This window comes from Poecilia formosa, unplaced genomic scaffold, assembly GCF_000485575.1.
Source record: "Poecilia formosa unplaced genomic scaffold, Poecilia_formosa-5.1.2 Scaffold146, whole genome shotgun sequence".
Lineage (NCBI taxonomy): Eukaryota > Metazoa > Chordata > Actinopteri > Cyprinodontiformes > Poeciliidae > Poecilia > Poecilia formosa.
The window spans coordinates 994597-1012055 of record NW_006800085.1 but is presented as its reverse complement, the minus strand read 5'-3'; the positions used below and the strand labels follow the sequence as shown (position 1 = coordinate 1012055).

Sequence of the window (17459 nt, the reverse complement as noted above, 5' to 3'; positions counted from 1 at the left end):
AGTAGAAATTTATTTACGAAACAGTCTAACTACATGATAAGATATTTTCAGTAAAAGATGAGGAGTACATAGTTTTTAACCTAAAAGTGAGACTAGATGTAACATCCTGGATAAAAGCCTATCACAACTCACAGGTCATTTCAACAGGAAATCAGGACATTGTGCACAGTTGTATCTGTGGAAACAGCAATCAACACAGGAAATAAAACACAAATCCGAGCCTATAGCACAATAAACAAACAGACGTTCACTTCAGGCAGCAGAAGTTATAAAAAATGGAACAACTTGCCTCTGATGACTGATTGCTATTAGTGACTCTGAAACAACATCTGTTAGCCAAACAAAATGGCAGGAACAGCTAAAATACAAGCTGTTTCTAAGCAGAACTAGTACATTATAAAAGCTGCTGAATGTGTGTCTTCATGCGGTTACTCAGCCCTTCAACCTGGCACAGTAACGTCAAATTGCAGGGCTAATGAATATTAATAAAGGCAATTCTCACCTACCCGTTGCCACAGAGCATAAAACAAGAAGAAGACTGAAATCATATGAAGGTCCCTTCAGGTTTGAGCGCTGAAAAAGAAAGTGCAACATGTCTGGACCCATAGCAAGCTATTTGTGTCCCTTTCCAAACGTCTCACGCCACCACTCTCACACATCTCCGACCCCCACAGACCCCTTCCCGGAGCAGCAACAAAGGGCCCCGCAGGAGCTTCAGTGCCATTCTCCAGACAGAATACTAATGCTGCACTCCACAGCAGCGCCTCCCCACACACACGGCCATGCACACCGACATGCTCACAGACGAGAGCCCTTCAGGAGGAAGGTCTGTAGCCAGAGAGTGCGGTGAGTTGTGTGCAAGGTCTTTAAACGCAAGACAGGCAGACCGATTAACGCTCCCAACAGATGTACTGGGCAAACTGGGATAAACATGATCCGAGGGTGACAGAGAAGTAGTGCTGTATTATTTTCTCCTTAGACTAAAGGTTATGGCATTGCTTTGGTGTGCAATTATGTTTTTATAATAATAGCCCCCGCTTTGTAATAAAAACACTATTTATTTGGGCTGGCTGTCCACTGAGTGGTTCGCTGTGCGTCTGTGTGTCAGATAATGTATACTCATAGAGTTCAGTAAACAGTGTTAGAGTACAGATTGACCTGATCTATCTGAACTAATAACACAGTCATTTGTTTCTGCTTCTACCATCCAGCTGTGTCAAATGTAAACACTGGCCAGTTGTATGTCACAAGGTATATCAGATTTAAAAAATAATAATAATGTAACCCGTTATCATATAGTTCTTATTGTTTAATGTCCTTTAATAAAATGTCAGAGGAAATTTCATCCGGCTGTATGGAGTAGTGCCACAGTCTTAACTGTTTCAGCTCATTAGTATCACACATGGTTGTTGTTTATAAGAAAGAAAACTGGCTGTTTGGAAAATCATGATGTAAAAACTAAAAGAGAGTCGGTCATTAAGAATGTCATGTTAAACAACAGAGTGCAGGCCAGTTAAAGATTTCAACTAAATTCAACAAATATTAACTCCATATTTTGCTTTACTTTTCCAACTCTGTGTACATCTGGTGTAAATATTTTCCAACTACTGCTTTGGCTGAAATAGACTTTAAATTTATCTCTCTACTTCTAATTTAAGTAGAATTTAGTCTTTTAATTTTCTAAATAGTTAAAGTAAACTTCTTAAATCATTGTTATAAGAACATTAAACCTCTGATTCTGATTTTAAGCAACAGGGACTAAAGCTTGTATAATAAGAAATAGCTAATAAAAACTGAATATCTTAACTATTATGCCATTTTAGCCTAAATAATGCAATAAGATTTAAAACAACATATTTTTTTGTGATAATTACATGAAGCTGTGAAACTGTGGCATATTTACTCAAAGTTATTATATTATGAGAATCTCATGGCCAACTGGATAATGTGATTACTAAAGAGGTAAAACATTTGAAACCATTTTCTTAGGTTAGGTTTTGGACCAATGAGAACTACAGTATGGTTTCTTGTAAAAAAAAAAGAAAAAAAAAAAAGAAAGATCTAAAGCAATCAACTGTATTCAAGTTAAAATACAGCAGATTTGACAAAATAATCGCAAATGAAAAACTAAATGTTTGTTGCCACAATTTAAGGAGTTGTACAAATAGAGACGTCATAAAGACATCAAGTATTTAAAAAAATATTCTACACACATGAACTAAAACAAACCCAAACCGTAAAGGTTGTTTATGACAAATTATGTTCAACTGAGCCAATTCCATATTAATAATAAGAATATGTGTTACTACAGATACACTCAGTACATTGAGAAACACTTCAGTGTGACCAGTGTGCTCCCTAAAGAGCAATAGTTTTGGTTGTTCATGATGGAAGGAAGTAAGCAATAAACTTAAAGAAACAAACGTTGCTGTCCGTCAGTGTGGGAGGCTTGAATCACTTTTCCAAGTCCATCACATTACAGGGACACAGATAATACACCAGAAAAGAACGTTACCACTACAGTCACCAAGCTTCCCGAGAGTGAACGCCCCGGCTAATTCAACACAGGATCAGTGTGTGTAACACAGCGAATGTGCAAAAACCCAAACACTCCACCTATTGCCAATAGAGCAAACATATGACTCATTTGAGGTTAAGGATGAGGCACCTCTTTCACAACAAAATGGAAGCATGACTCAGGTTTGCAAAAACTGTGTCTGAAAGAACCTCAAAACTTTTTGCACAATGTCTTACTTTTTATTATTGTTATAAACCCAATACTATGAGCAATGAGATGAATAAATGTTGATCCGTGCTGTTTGGAAGATTTTTTTTTTTTTGTAAATAAACTTGTAAGTTTAAGGTTAAGGTTGTTGTTATTTTTTCTCAGCTGAACCTTCCAGCAGCCACTCAATCAGTAAATGTCTGTCACTGAGGATATCATTTCCTACATTAAGAAGGAAACTTCTTAATGTAGGAACTGTAAACGCGCCTTCCTGATATTTTCTCGGTTATTCAACATTTCAATTCACTATTCGACAGTTCAATTCACCCTGCAGTCCGCTGAGCAGATTGCTTTGTTTCATATCAAATTGTCACATCACAAACACACAACGTGACACCAACAATGCATTGCAGTGATTTGTTCTCCTTCATTCATTGCTGAACTGTTTTAAATGCTTAGCCATAAAAGGGAGGAAGAGGTAACAGAGCTGCCAAGAAGGCTTTTTTTTTTTTACTTTAAACTCATGACTGAATGAAAACCTGAAGGTTGGGAAGTTTGAACAAACACAAAGGGAGAAACTGGCAGTGAAGAATGGTTGAATTGTGATTTGGGGCCTTTATGTGGCTATATGTATGAATGAGGAGAAAAGGCCACAAAAATATAGCTCTAATCCTCTCCCAGTATGAATCAAAATGCTGTGGTGTTTTCTCCTCAGGACACAGAGTGCGTAGACCACACAGAGAGGCTAAATGCTAACAGACCATTTAGCAGCTTTCTTTTTTTCAAATGAACATGACGTAATTTTTTGGGAGAGGCGAACACATGAGTGCACTTGCGGATTTTAAGTAAAGCTTCAGTAAATTTTGTTAGTTTTAGATTTAGGCCTACTTTAAAACTTGCATAAGCACTGTCATACAAAAAAAAATCAAGTTCAGATCAAAAATAAAGACTGAAGTGATTAGAGCTGTAAAATAAACAAATGTTTCAAAAAGACCAAAGTTTTCAAGGTGTTTGTGTCTACAATAAAAAAGTTCTGCATCTCCATGGTGCTGCAAGGTGTTAATTCCAAACCATGACACAAAGCATGTTAACATGTTTGTGTGTTGTCAGGACAGAGTGAATCTTCTCACTGTGAATGTTCGCACTAGCTTATAGCATTAACCTGCCCTGCAGTGTGTGACCCTGAGAGGAGCACCGAGCTCATCAGTGGACTATTTCTGGAAACTAGCTCATTAGCCTCAAGTATTTAGACAAAGAAAAGAGGCTTCACACTGGACTAAAACAGCCCACGATAAACAAGTCTGGGCTTGAGATTAGCAGTGTTTGCCAATTATTTGAATGAGACTGTCTTAATTATTTTTATTTTTTCTAACAAAGGAAAGATTAATTTTTCTATAAAAAAAACTCAAAACAAAATATTTACATTGTTGAATGTGAATATATATGATTGGATATACAATTAGTTTCTCTGTACTTAAATGTTGTATATCTATAGAGAATAATTATAACCTTTCAAGTGTTTAGTGGCTAATATTAGCTAACTAGCACTCATCTATTTCTGGCTTTTTTTCCCCCTTTTGATGTCAACAACCTAAGAGAAAATAACATTCATGCTAAAACAGTCTAGTGTAGGTTGGGATCTCGCAATAAGCTGCAAAAAGTCTGCTGTTCAGTATTTGCCCTCCAGGCTTATTAAAAGTCACAACATCTACAGCGAAGACCATTTGCTACAGCTTCATGACTCCTCCATGACTTCTTCCAAAATCTAACTGCGCTGCACATTATAAAATACCAATCTGGACTGGTTCTGACTAAGAGTCCATATAAGGCAACTTGAGGAAGAATGAGCCAGACAGACTTTTATTAAACTGGCAATGGGAGAAAAGAGTCAATCTGACGCAACAATAAGGAAATTTGGGATGATATCGATAGTAGCAACAGCTGAAATGCAAAAACATCCTTGAGGTTTTATTACACAATAAGGCTTCGAGGTTACAGTTTCATTCAGAAAAGTAGGCCCCCCTTTCTCATGAGCAAGCTCTAAGATAGAAGGGTTTGGCATTAGTTCACCTTGAAAATGATATTCCAAATTAAAAACAACCAACCAACCATGAAATGTTAATCTGTATCTCACCTGGCGTAACACTGTTTTAGTACTTATATTACATTGTGTGGAGTTCTTTAGACAACAGCTCAATTCTCTCCTTTTTTTCTGTCATGGCGCAGTATCTTCCAAATAAAAGCGGTAATAGCTTATGAAAGATGTGTTTTTCATCTAACTGTATTTACCCAAAACTGACATCTAATACAGCTATTCACATCATCACAAGTGTCAAGTGAATTTTCACAGATACAAGAAAGTGGTTTGTGTTAAACTTCCCTTTAAATCATTTTTCACCACACAAGGAATTTTTCTCAAGGTTTCTAACCATATGAACATTCTTCTGTTGTTTAGGTCTAAAAATGAAACTAGATGACAACCGAAATTGGAGGAAGCAACTTTGACCCTGGAAGTCAACACTTTCCTGGATTCCCAGAGCAAAAGATAAAACTCTTTTTACTTTCATTTCAATGTCGCTGAGAGTGGCAGAAGTGCAATTTTTTTTCTCCAAATGCTGAACCAGTTTCCTTCGTTTTTTGCTCTTCATTCTTATCATCTGTGTGTCTCAGTGTGTTTGTGTAAACAGTGTTTGTGTTAGCAGGTATTTTGTGCACTGCTTTGTGTTCAATGAATGGTTTGTGCTGCATAGTACAACAATAATCGGTGGATGTTGTGGACAATAGTGGGCAATGGAGGTTGTGTAACTGAAGCCATTATATGGCCGAGTCGCATTGTTGTGTTTCCTGAATCTTTCAAATTCTCTTCCTGTCTGGGACACAAATATAATCATGGTGGGCATAACGCATTTCTAATATGGATGCTCTAAAAAAGTATATTATTTAGCTTAGAAAAGAAGCATTAAAGCAGAGCCTTTTAAAAATGTTTAAATTGTGACAAAATCTGAATCGCTAAGTGGTGGGAGAAAAAAAAATCTGCTTTTTGATGCTTATATAGAGCTGCATTTTATCCTTATAAGCTTTGATTATTCGATTGCACAAGCCGGAACTCTGAAGTGCAGTAAGTCTGTCACCTGGACAGTCTATGGGGAGACTGTCCAGGTGACAGTCAAAGAGAAAATCAAAGAGAAAATCACTTGGACAAAATATGCAGGATGTGTGAAACTGAAAGCAAATATTCTGAAACAAGAAGACATGACCCAAAAATGTAAGTAAAAAACAACACTGTTAACCCGGAACCTATGAAACTAGCAAAAATACCCCCTAACTCAGAAAAGTTGTTAAAAAGTTCATTCATATTATTACAGTGAAGGATGTCCGACCATCAAGAGCTGCTGAGAGTCAGGCCTTTTCTCTAACGAAGCGGTCTTTGGATAGAAAATTCTACCTTGAATATATTTCCCTGAAATGCTAAACTGCACCCACTGCAACCAGAGTAAAACAAAGTGATGTGATCGCAACAGCCCTATTCCCTATTCCCACGGTATCCTATGTCACCATAACTATGCAGTTGCTAGCCTGTTGTGTTTGGAGTCATGCATGTCTAGCAGGGAAACCCCAAATTGCTAAGAAGGACTCAGTTTTTGTTACAGGTGAAGTGAAAAATCTGTATGGAGGCATGTTGAATGGGGTCAGAGGTCAATGTTAGGTCATTAATTGATTTATAATCCCATCTTAAGACTTTTAAATTGTAATCAAATCTATTGGCAAAGTGCCTAAAGATTCCCACCCCTACAATATATTAACAAGGTATCTACAGGTCACAAGTCAAATTTAAGACTTTAAAGACCTTTTAAATGCTAGTAAATAACTAAAGCAACATAGATATTTGGTCACACTTTGCTTGTACAAATAAGCCGGACAAATTTGAAATTTTATCTACCAAACACATGGGTTGTGTTTTTAAAAACTACAACTCTTAAATATATTTTCAAATTGCAGTAAAGAGCGACAACTCGGGGCATCAAGTCTTTATGAGAACTATTAGATTCTATTTACATGTCAACCGGTTCTTATCCCAAAAGTAAACGTTTGGAATTTGCTAAATGTTACTTGGATTGCAACTGGAATCCTTTGATCAGATGAGATTTTGTTTAGGTCAAAACACTCCAGGTGGGTCGAGTGGCAAACTATGGATAGATTTATGAAAAGGTTCCCCATGTGCACTGTTACGTATGGTGGAGTACCTGTGATGCTGTGGGGCAGTTAGTCTTCTAGAGTCCATATGTTAAAGTTTTGAATGCATCATAAACTTATTATTCTCATGGTCACAGTTGGGAGGCAAAATGTTTGGGAACCACTGATCAAGAGAAAATGTGCAATGTCCCTTGAAGCTCCAGCCTTGTAAAGTGTTGTTCTACAGGCACAAAATGTATTTTTATGTGTTTTAAAAGGGTTCTGCAAGTGGTATGAGCAAAGAGAAACCACAATCACACATAGGCTCCACTGTGTCACTTTGTCATATATTCCCAGAGGGCTAACAAAAATAGTCACAAAGTGTCATTCACAGCCTAGAGACCTACATAAAGCTGCACAAGCATAAGAAAACGTTGTTTAAAAAGTGGGAAAATTATTTTTATTGCTCAGTCTGAGAGCTGGCCAGAGGGACGTTCACATGACTTCTTCTTCATGATGAACACCCAAGATACATATTTGACGTTCTTTTCCAAGTTATCCACTCACTATCAGCTGATGCATGTAACTCATGAACAAAGAGGTGACAGTAAATATGCCATGACACAAACTAGTGTATAATTAGTCTGCTTCCTCTGCTATCTTCTCTTATCCGTTTTTTTTTTCTATCTCCACAATGCCTTGTTCCTATTTCTACCTCGGCAAACTTCACCAGCATCACAGAGCTGTTATATAAACTGTGATTATGTGTTTCAGTGTGCGGGGTCGGCTTTCTGGGAAGAGGGTGAGGTCTGAAGGAAGAAGACATCAGTGATAACTTTATTGGTCCTGCCAGTGTTCTCACAAACTCTGCTTTGCCAAAACGGGCAGAGGTGGAAAATGTGATTTCCTCAGACAGGCACTGCACAAAAAAATAATCTGGATCCTACTCTAACAGATACCGACCGTCCCAGTGGGAAAAGAAGCATGCCGAAGGTCCCTCTGGACAGACGCTAGAGTCGGCTGTGATCTTTTCTGTCACAGAACCAAGCAGAGGTATTGGCAGGCATGCTGCCTGAATTGGCAGCTTGCCGATTGGCTTCAATATTTCCACAATCAGCAACCGATTTCAAATGATGACCACACAAAACAACAAAGGCAGATTGAGAGCTACTTTAAATGGAGTCAGGACCAAAAAAAATATTTATCCACCACTAACACAACCTTTGTGGCTCATAAATTTTGAACATTATAGAACAAATCTGACAAGACGCCATTGATTAATTGGTGCGTTTCATTAAGGATAAAGTTCTACTGCATCTACATTGCCTCGCAAAAGTATTGACCTTTAGTGTATTTTATAAGATTTTTTTGTTATAACCAAAACAGTAAAAAAAAAAAAAACATTTATGCTTTCCACAATCTTTTACAAAACGCTATAAAAATTATGTCATCCATTTATATTCAATCCCCTCAGAGCTATCAAGTGGAAAACCACAAACCTATGCAGACCTGGTCGTCCACTTGAAAAGCCAAAAAGGGAAATAAGAGTACCAACCAAAGAAGCTGTACAGAGGTTCATGGCTATTCTGAAGTAGAAATCCACAACTCGGCTATTCATAGGACAACTTTAAGTGCACTCAACAAATCTGGCCTTTATGGAACAGTGGAAAGCCAAGTCTTATTTCCAATGCCACAAGCTGTCTAGGGGACACAGCCAACATGTGGAAATAGATAGTGTGGTCAGAGCTGTTGAATGTTACAAAAGACTTCGGTCTAAGACGGAGATTCAACTTCCAGAAGAAAAATGAATCTAAACATACACCCAAAGCTTAAAACGAATGGTTTAGAATAAATCATAGCGTTTTGAAGTGTTAAAATGGAAATTTGACTTAATTTGAGCAAAGAAGTGGCAATACAATTGCTGGGTCAAAATTCAGGGGCTGAATCTTTTGAAAGTTGCATTTGAAATTCTATTAAGTAACAGCAATGCGACAAAGGCTCTTCCAAACCCAGCCCACAAATCTGTCATCCTTCCCGGATTCAAATGATGGGTCTGGTCCTTCCCAACCCATCCTGTCCCAACATTTATTAAGGACAAATGAGAGATTTGTGACTTTGAAGCGACAGATAAAGTGGGAGACGAGTACAGTTTTAAATGTAAGCATATCAAAAACTGGTAGTGCAAAAGTTAAAACCAGTGGTGTGGTTAGGCTTTTGTCATTTACATAGAATTGTTTTTTTTTCTAGATCATTTATTTATTAATCATCTCAACATATACATATTTAGAAGTAAGTTTAATTACTTATTAAATAAGTAATTAAACAAAAAAAACTCAGTAAGATTCAAAGATACATTTTTACCAGTGAAAGTTCATTATATAAAATACCATTAAAATACATAGAGGTTTGTGGCTCTAACTAAATCTGAAAAAGTTCAAGGGTGGATGAGAGTTTTGTAAGGTGTTGTGTTTCAAAAGTTCTTTTTCCTGATTGCTTTTCCCTGCTTCTTTTCAGCAGATGGCTGTGTTTGCAAGGCTTTGCAATGTACACTTCAGCATGAAAAACAAACATAAGCTGTCAAAAATAAGAAAGCCTTTCAAATGCAAGTCAGACTGTGAGAATATTCACCAAGACAAACCACTGAAACGTCCGTCATTCCTGTGTCAATAAACGGGTCTGCTGCCCTCTGGTAAAATGTCATTAACTCCACTGTAAAATCAATCAATCAGTCAAGTAAAACTAATCAGCAAGACTAAAGGCAATGAGACAAGGTCAAACTCTTCAAGCTGGGAGCTGAAACAGCAAGACTGCATGTTCTTATTTAAAACAGCCAGAGGATGGGTTTCTCTGGACATTAAAACAAGCATACTTAAAATCATCAAACATGCATTGGAATTGATAACACTCACACCCATCATCAGCAAGATAACACAACCCTTCAGTGATCACGACGAGCAGTCTCAAAGTCTCTAATGAAAGACCTGCAAATTGCTTGGCAACAGCAAAAAAAAAAAAAAAAGAATATAAGAAGTTCAACATGAAACTAAAAAAATCAGTTGCAAACAAAGTCAGATTTTGTCCTTTTTTTCTGCATACTAACCACATTTTCACATCTTTGGTATCATCTTCAACCACTTGTAGACATAATTCAGGGTCAGTTTTTGATACAGGCAATATGGCTCACTACTCAGAGTGGCATCTTGATGAAATAACACAAAGAGCAAGGACAACTGATATACATAATCAAAAGTAGTTTATTTAAGCAACTTGCCAACAGTTAAGAGAAAAAGCTAATTTGACCTGAGATATTTCAAAACAGCTCATCTTGCCTTTTCTGCATAAAAGAGTATCACACTTCTTTTAACCAGGTGACCAGCAATGTGCAGTAAGAAGTGGGGGAGGAGCAGTACTGCATTACTCTATGCTAGCGACTTTCTATATTTAGCTATTTTTCTGACAAGAAAAAATCAGAATCGGCAGGCCAGTTTTTTTTTTTTTTTAAGATCTCTGACCGGCCAGAATACTACAATCGGTGCAGTCCTACTTTTTCTATCGAAATGCTGTAGCAGAAATTTAAGCACTTTTCAAACCATCCATCCATCATATACTCACTTGTCCTTGCACAGCCACACTTTGTGTGTGTGTGTGTGTGTGTGTGTGTGTGTGCGTGTGTGTGTGTGTGTGTGTGTATGTGTTGGAGGCATGACATAATTCATGCCTGAACTGCCACTTACTTTTACCCTCATCTTTTCAAAATGGCTACATATGAGTGTTATGATATTTTTTGACAGTGGACAGAGCTAAAGCTGTCTGTACAGCAACCATAACCACAGAGATTTATAGTCTGACTGAGGAACACAGAAGTCTGCCAAGTGAATGGTTAGCGATTCAATCCTGTCTTCTCCACACCAAATGTCAAAGTATCTTTTGGCAAGACATATGCCCAAACTGGCCCAAATCTTAAAATTGCTGTGTTTCTACACAGCAATTTAGAGCAAGAAAAAGCAATGGATAGCCTGTAGAGGCTGAACTGCTGTATAAATGAATGTACGTGGCTAACAGTGTAAAAGTGTAGTTTAATCCACAATATTAGATCAAAACCAATAGTGTAGAAAAATAAAGCATAGTATTTTTGTGAGAAATAGCACAAGAAGCAGCCCTAACAATGCTGTTGCTATCTTTCCACCGTGTTAGTCTGTGGGGGATGAAAAGCAGGTTAAGGTCATTCCAATATGTAGGTTAAAGTGATGCAGAGGAGGACAGGGAGACTGCTGCAGCAAACAGTCTGGTCCACTGACCTCCTTTGGTCGTCTCTCTTTCTGCAGTATTATGTGTCCTGCACACTTTAAAGCTAATCAAACTGATTGTTTTTGCTATCCACACACACAATGACCCCCACACGGGCCTACACCTTTCACTTAAGCTAATGTTACACTTTCGCTGTACGGCCGGGCACTTAAAATGTCTCAGAGTAATATTTCAAAGCTACTTCTGACTCATGTCAGTATAGTTTTGTTGTTAATTTATTTTACCTGTGTGATGACTGCTGATGATGAAACAGCGCTGATTTCTTTTGCTTCCCTGCTGCCGACTAATTAAGGGATAATAACCGGGATTAGTTTTTTTTCCTCTTAAAGAAAGAACAAATACTTAACTGACCGGCGTACGACAGAGCTACTCCTTTGCCTTAGCACCCGACGACCGGCCAAACGAAGCGGGGAGGCAGCGGAACCGATCCTCCTCGTGCGGTCCCAGCAGCAGTTGTAACGGTAACGGCTGCTGCCTCAACTGGGATGGCACTGAGCTCCTCTCATACGCCAGCTTTTCCAACCGGCCGTTCTCTCCTCCCCCTTCTCCTCCGTTATTTTTCCTCTCCAGGCTTTCTCTTCTTCTCTTTTTTTTTCTCCGAGGCACGCGTGATGAATAATGAAAGGCTCGCGAGGTCCCAGGAGTGTTTTCTGTCCCGTTTTTTTTTCTTTCAGAGCGCGAGCCGAACACAATGAGGCCGACCCGCGTGGATCAAGTTACCACCGTCCTGCCTTTCATTCATTCATTTATTCAGCCGCTAAGCAATCTGACTGCAGCCCTGCCAGCTTCCCCCTCACCCTGTCCAGCTTCACCTCCCTCTCTTCTTCTTGCAAATGCGCTTAGGTTGCGTTTGCAAGAGACCCAAACCAAACAAATTATTCCTTATCTCTAGCTATGTCGCTTTCAAGTAGACTTCCTTAATTAGTTTCCTTAAGTTTTCTTTCAAGTTTTTCCTCAAGCTTTGGTCAACTTCGTTATTTTTTTATTTTTTTACTTTATTTTACAATACAAATCTGCTAATAATTGTCTAATAGAAAGAAATGAGACATGGTATAATTTTATTTACAAATGAATATCTGGAAAGTGTGGCGTGCATTTGTGTCCAGCAACTGCAACCTCCAGTCTCCTTATGAATCTCTACCAGTTTACCAATTTATGAGAATTAAATGTTTTCCCTTTCTTCTTGGAAAAAAACAAAAACATTTCATGGTTCATTTAGAGTCATTTATTAACAGTCTCAATGAATGAAGAGCATCTGCACTTCACGATTATGTGTTACCCTGTGATGGTCTGTCTTATCCCAACAAAATTTTAATATAGAATATGCAAGTGGTACAGATTGAGTTTTTTTTTTTTTTTTTTTATTATGGTTATTATTATGTCCGACTGCCCCAGCTCTTTTGTTTAGGAGAACAGTCTGGTCTGCAGGCCAACTTGTTTTGCTTTTGGTCTCTTTTACTACAAAGTGAAACTGCAGTGCTATGTGGAGTATGTAGTTTGTCTTTGTCTTTCTAAAACAGACAAAGCTTTACCTGATAAAAGATGCAGTTGGGATGGCTGCATATTTTTGTTCCAAAGGCTGCAGCTTCACCATGACCTTTCCACTAATACATCCTCTGTGTCCAAAGATGGAACACTCTGCTTTTCAAAGACCATTGAATGCAGTTTATTTATTAATTTTTGACATTTGATCTTTAAAAGAGAAGCAGCCGACTAGATTTTTTTTTCTCTTTTGTCTTCCATGTGTGAAGTGTCTTGATCAACACAGTTTTTCCAACACAAAAGAAGCGCACAGAGTTCATTCACTCTACAAATAGATTTCATCTTACATGTGCAACTTTCGCTATACACTGAAATATATGAAAAGGTAAAAATAACTACTTTTCTTTCTCCAACATGTTCTGTATTCAGTCAGCTATCAGCAGGAGAAGCTGAAAACTCGTCGTGTCACACATTTTTCTAGCTGCAAAGAACTTGCAGTCTTGTCATTGTCACAGCACTGTGGTTGTCTTGTCTTTCATGTCTTTGCTAAACTTTAATCTGGAAAATATTTTTGCTTTGAGCCCCAGATTGTGACAGACAGTTGTTTTTTTTCTGTCTTTAGAGTTGGTGTGAAACCAAAGTTTGTGACAAAATTTTAAACATATAATGTAAAAAAAAAAATGTTTCAGGGCTCACATAAACCATAAAAGAGTTGAATCTGAATTGGTAAACATTCATTACTCACCATGGCAGTTTGGTGGTCTATCCTTGGAAAAGGAGCTTCAAAGCCATTTGCTGTCTTTATGGTGGCCTCTTGGTTGTAGCCTGCAGAGTGAAATTTGAGTTATTGTTTGTGTTTTCGTAGTTTTACTTGTTATATATGACCACGTTTGAGAATTTTGATTGTGTTACAAGCAGTTCCTTCTGATTTAACCACAAAGGCATAAATGTCCTCACTACACAGAGAATATGTCAGATGTGTTAGCATGTAAACCCTTAAGTAGTGAATAGAGTCCAGAATACCAAATCACCTTCCACCAAGACAACAACCCTAAACAACCAGAAATATTTGCAATGAAAGGTTTAGATCAAAGCATTTATGTCTGGGTGGCCTATGTGAAAATCTCCTTGGAAATCTGTGGCAAAACTTGATGACTCCTACTCACAGATTCTTCTTCATCCAACCTGACTGAGATTTTTCTGTGTAGAAATGGGTAAGACTTTCAGTCTCCGGGTGTAAAAGACTGGTAGAGGACGGGAAGCTATAATGACTGTAACACTAAATAGGAAAATGCAACAAAAATCATTTTTTCTCATCATGCACATAGAAATGTTTAAAAGATGAACACTTTTGTGATTTTATGCAGATTTTAATTCTAATGGATCATTCTTGGTAATATTCATCTTTTCATTCTGAGAATCCAACTTCTTTCGCCACTTGCCGTACTAGTTTAACAGTTTCTGCTGGATGGACGTAAACTAATTTTGTGTAGCCTGCATATTATGTGTTCCCACAGGATATGTGCAGTGGTATTAAAGGAATCTTTCACAAATACTGAGAGTGATACTGAAAGAGAACATCTATTTTTATTCTGCATCCTGTGTCCTGTCACTTATACTTGCAACAACATAAACCTTCCACCCTGCTAAAGTTAAACCTGCCAGGATTGAGAAATTATAGTGCAGTCAGGGTATTTCTGCTTCATTTACATACTCTGTGATGTATGCCTTTTGAGACTACATGCAGTATGTCACATTGATTTGGGGCTTTCAAAGATTTCATCTGGAATAATTCTGACTGGATATTTGATCACTTTTCTTGGCAGAATTCAAAGCGTTAGTTTAAGTTGGAGAAGGTGAGGGCTATAGGAAAGTCATTATAGAAACTTAATGTTAGCCTACTTTATCCATTTAAAACTATGGGTAACACTTTATTTGAAGGGGTGTGCATAATACTGACATGACACTAGGGCTGTGTAATAATATCGATTTTGCGATATCGATATTTTCTTTCCTAGAAAAAAATCTATATTCATCCGCAAGTATCGTAACATCCAACTGTCACCTTGCTCACTCACTGCTTGCTTTACCAGGAGAGTGATTAGGTCATCAGGCTTAGAGTGATTCCTTCAGATGTTAAGTGTCAAGGTTAAAAAGGTATCAGACTATTCAGAGCAGGGTGCTTGGTGCACTTTATTTACTTTACAAATGCATGTAAGCTACAGTTTGTACTGTTTCAATTAAAAGAAACATGTTTTCTCACCACTTCTTTGATTCATTTTGTCCAGCTGTCGACTTTAAGTCTGTGTCCATGTCCAACCAGAGCCAGGTATTGTGTAGTTGGTGCTTTTAATCAGTTTTCAGTTAAATTAATTCAATCCAACTCTATAACAGTCACAAAATGTTACCAAAATCACTCTGTCCCTCTAAAATCTTTCAGAAAATCGCAAAAGTGTATTGAATTGTATCGTTTGCTGAATATCGCAATATATATCGTATCGTGAGCAGAATATCGTGTATTGTATCATATTGTGAGGTTATTGTATCACTACAGCCCCACATGACACTGTCATAAACATGACATAACACCTGTCATGAACATGAACAAGTCTTTATGAATGTCTATGACTGTTGTCATGAAGTGTCATTCAGTAAATAATTACACTTTAATGCAAAGTTGCTTTAAAAGTTGCATTGAAAGTCCATTAAAAATGCCAATTTTGCATTTAATTATCATAATTTACAAAATCATGCAAAGTTGGCACTTTTAACTCTTAAGAGGTGGGTGGATCGATCCAAAATATCACCAATAGCGTTACTGGATCGATAATATACTTTAGTTTGATATTTCCTCTTGAAATTTATTTAATTTTTGCACTTCAGTTTCTCAGCCCCACCTGAAAGAATCTTGTTTTGATTTGCTCCCAAACTAAACATTTCTGCACTTTGTTTATTTAGGAAAAATGCACACAAGTTTGTTTTGTTTTTCTATTCTTTCTGTCTATCATGGTGTTTGGTAGGCACTTACCAACTTTGCACAAATTCTGTTCTAGGTTTTAACAGAAATAATTAAAAGAAAAAATGATGATATGTCAAACTTAAATAATAAAACCTGTCCGTATCAGTATTGGTGATACTGGCCCAGTATTTACCTGGTATCTTATCAATAACAAAATACGCCCTGTTTACATATCACACACCTCTAGTAAATACTATATAAGTGGGGGTAGCTATTTAAGCCTGTCTGTTTGATTTTGACCGTGAGTTAACTTGAGTTAGACTTAAAACAAGGTCATACCAACAGGATTGAATGTTTTTGTGTAATTAATTCAGATATTTTGTTCCCTCTATCAATGTGACAAAAAAAAAACAACAACAAAAAAAAACATGCTGTTCAAATGTTCTGAGCATAATGCCAAAAAAATTATGTTATGTAAAATCTGAACCCTAACAAAATATGCGTGCTTTGTTAGTGGCAGTGGACATTATGATAGCTGGGTGCAGTAAGGACAGCTTGTGATCTCTTGTCAGCAGCCAAAGAAAAAAAGTGAATGTTAGAGACAGATGGAAAGAACAACAAGCAGGAGACAGCAGGGGGTTCACTGGAGAAACTCAGCTTTATTGACAGAGGATAGAGAGAGAGGTTACAGATGTCAGAGCAGAGAGAGAGAGAGTGGAATAGAGGACGTGACAGAGTGATAGGGAAGTACAGAGAGAGGTGTGAACAATAGAAAATGGCTCCTTAATTTTTGTTTCAACAGTCCAAACAACCGTGAGGGTAGAGAGACAGGAAAAGGGAGACTCCTACAGATTCACAGGAGTACTGCAGGCTTGGCAGTGGGGCTGGTAAACTGAGTTTCCAATGCGTTTGTCCTCACTTTACATCCCAACAAGCAGAAACCAAATCGGGGAAGCTGCATTGGTCTTCCTACAGTCCCAAACTGTGAAAATGTTTTCTAATGAAGTTTTTTATCCACTACCTTGTTCAATACTGGGAAAACAAGAAAATAATTTAAAAAAACAAATTCTTTCCAGCATGCACACTTCTGGATACTTTTCTCAGCGATAAAACCAAAGTAGGATGAGGCATGTTTTATCCAACCCAGGTGAGCAAAGAAGGATTGTTATTCTCATTGTCCTCAGCCTTGAGAGCCATTCGGTTTGCTTGGTGTAAATAAAATATCTCATATCGCAAGAGTTTTGAAACAACAGTTGCAAACAAACGGGGGAAGAGTTATGTGTGGTTAATGGTGAGATCACACACGGCAAAGCAGTGGGTTGAGTGGAAATATAAAGATCTTAATTGTGCGCTCAAACAGTGACTAAAAAGGCATTGCAGAATATTTCTAATACCATAATTTGAACTATTCTCTGTACCTACAAACATGTGGTAAATAAATGCATCAGTAAATAAAATATAGAGGGTATTTACATTCTTTTTCAACATAGGACGCCAGATTCTAGCATACCTGTTCAGTATCTAATCCAATACCTTGCTGGATTTACTGGCATTTGCTGTAGCCGGTCAAATTAAAGCATATTTTTTCGTTTTGAAGAGTAAAATGCAATCCCATAGTGGGAGCTCAGTGTGTGATTTGTGGACAGAATCACCTACAAAAAACATATTCATAAGACCACTTAAGGCTGGAATTGTTGTGGTTTTCACCAGAGTTAGCAGCCAGAGCAGGTGGGGAAGTTAGGTTCTTTAGCAGAAGATCAGGGTCAGTAAACAAGTCGATAAATAACTGTGGAGAAGTATTAATGTTGTGTC

The 17459-nt window shown here is 37.6% G+C and overlaps 1 protein-coding gene across 3 annotated transcripts in view; it reads right to left on the bottom strand.

Moving 5' to 3' along the window:
• The window catches only part of palm2akap2 (PALM2 and AKAP2 fusion), a 74332-nt gene that overhangs the window by 15550 nt on the left and 41323 nt on the right, over positions 1-17459 (bottom strand). For all 3 annotated transcript variants that reach the window (XM_016677040.1, XM_016677039.1, XM_007563286.2), the window contains exon 9: positions 13434-13513. In XM_016677040.1, the coding sequence (XP_016532526.1) occupies positions 13434-13513 (80 nt within the window). The remainder of the gene's footprint in view (positions 1-13433; positions 13514-17459) is intronic.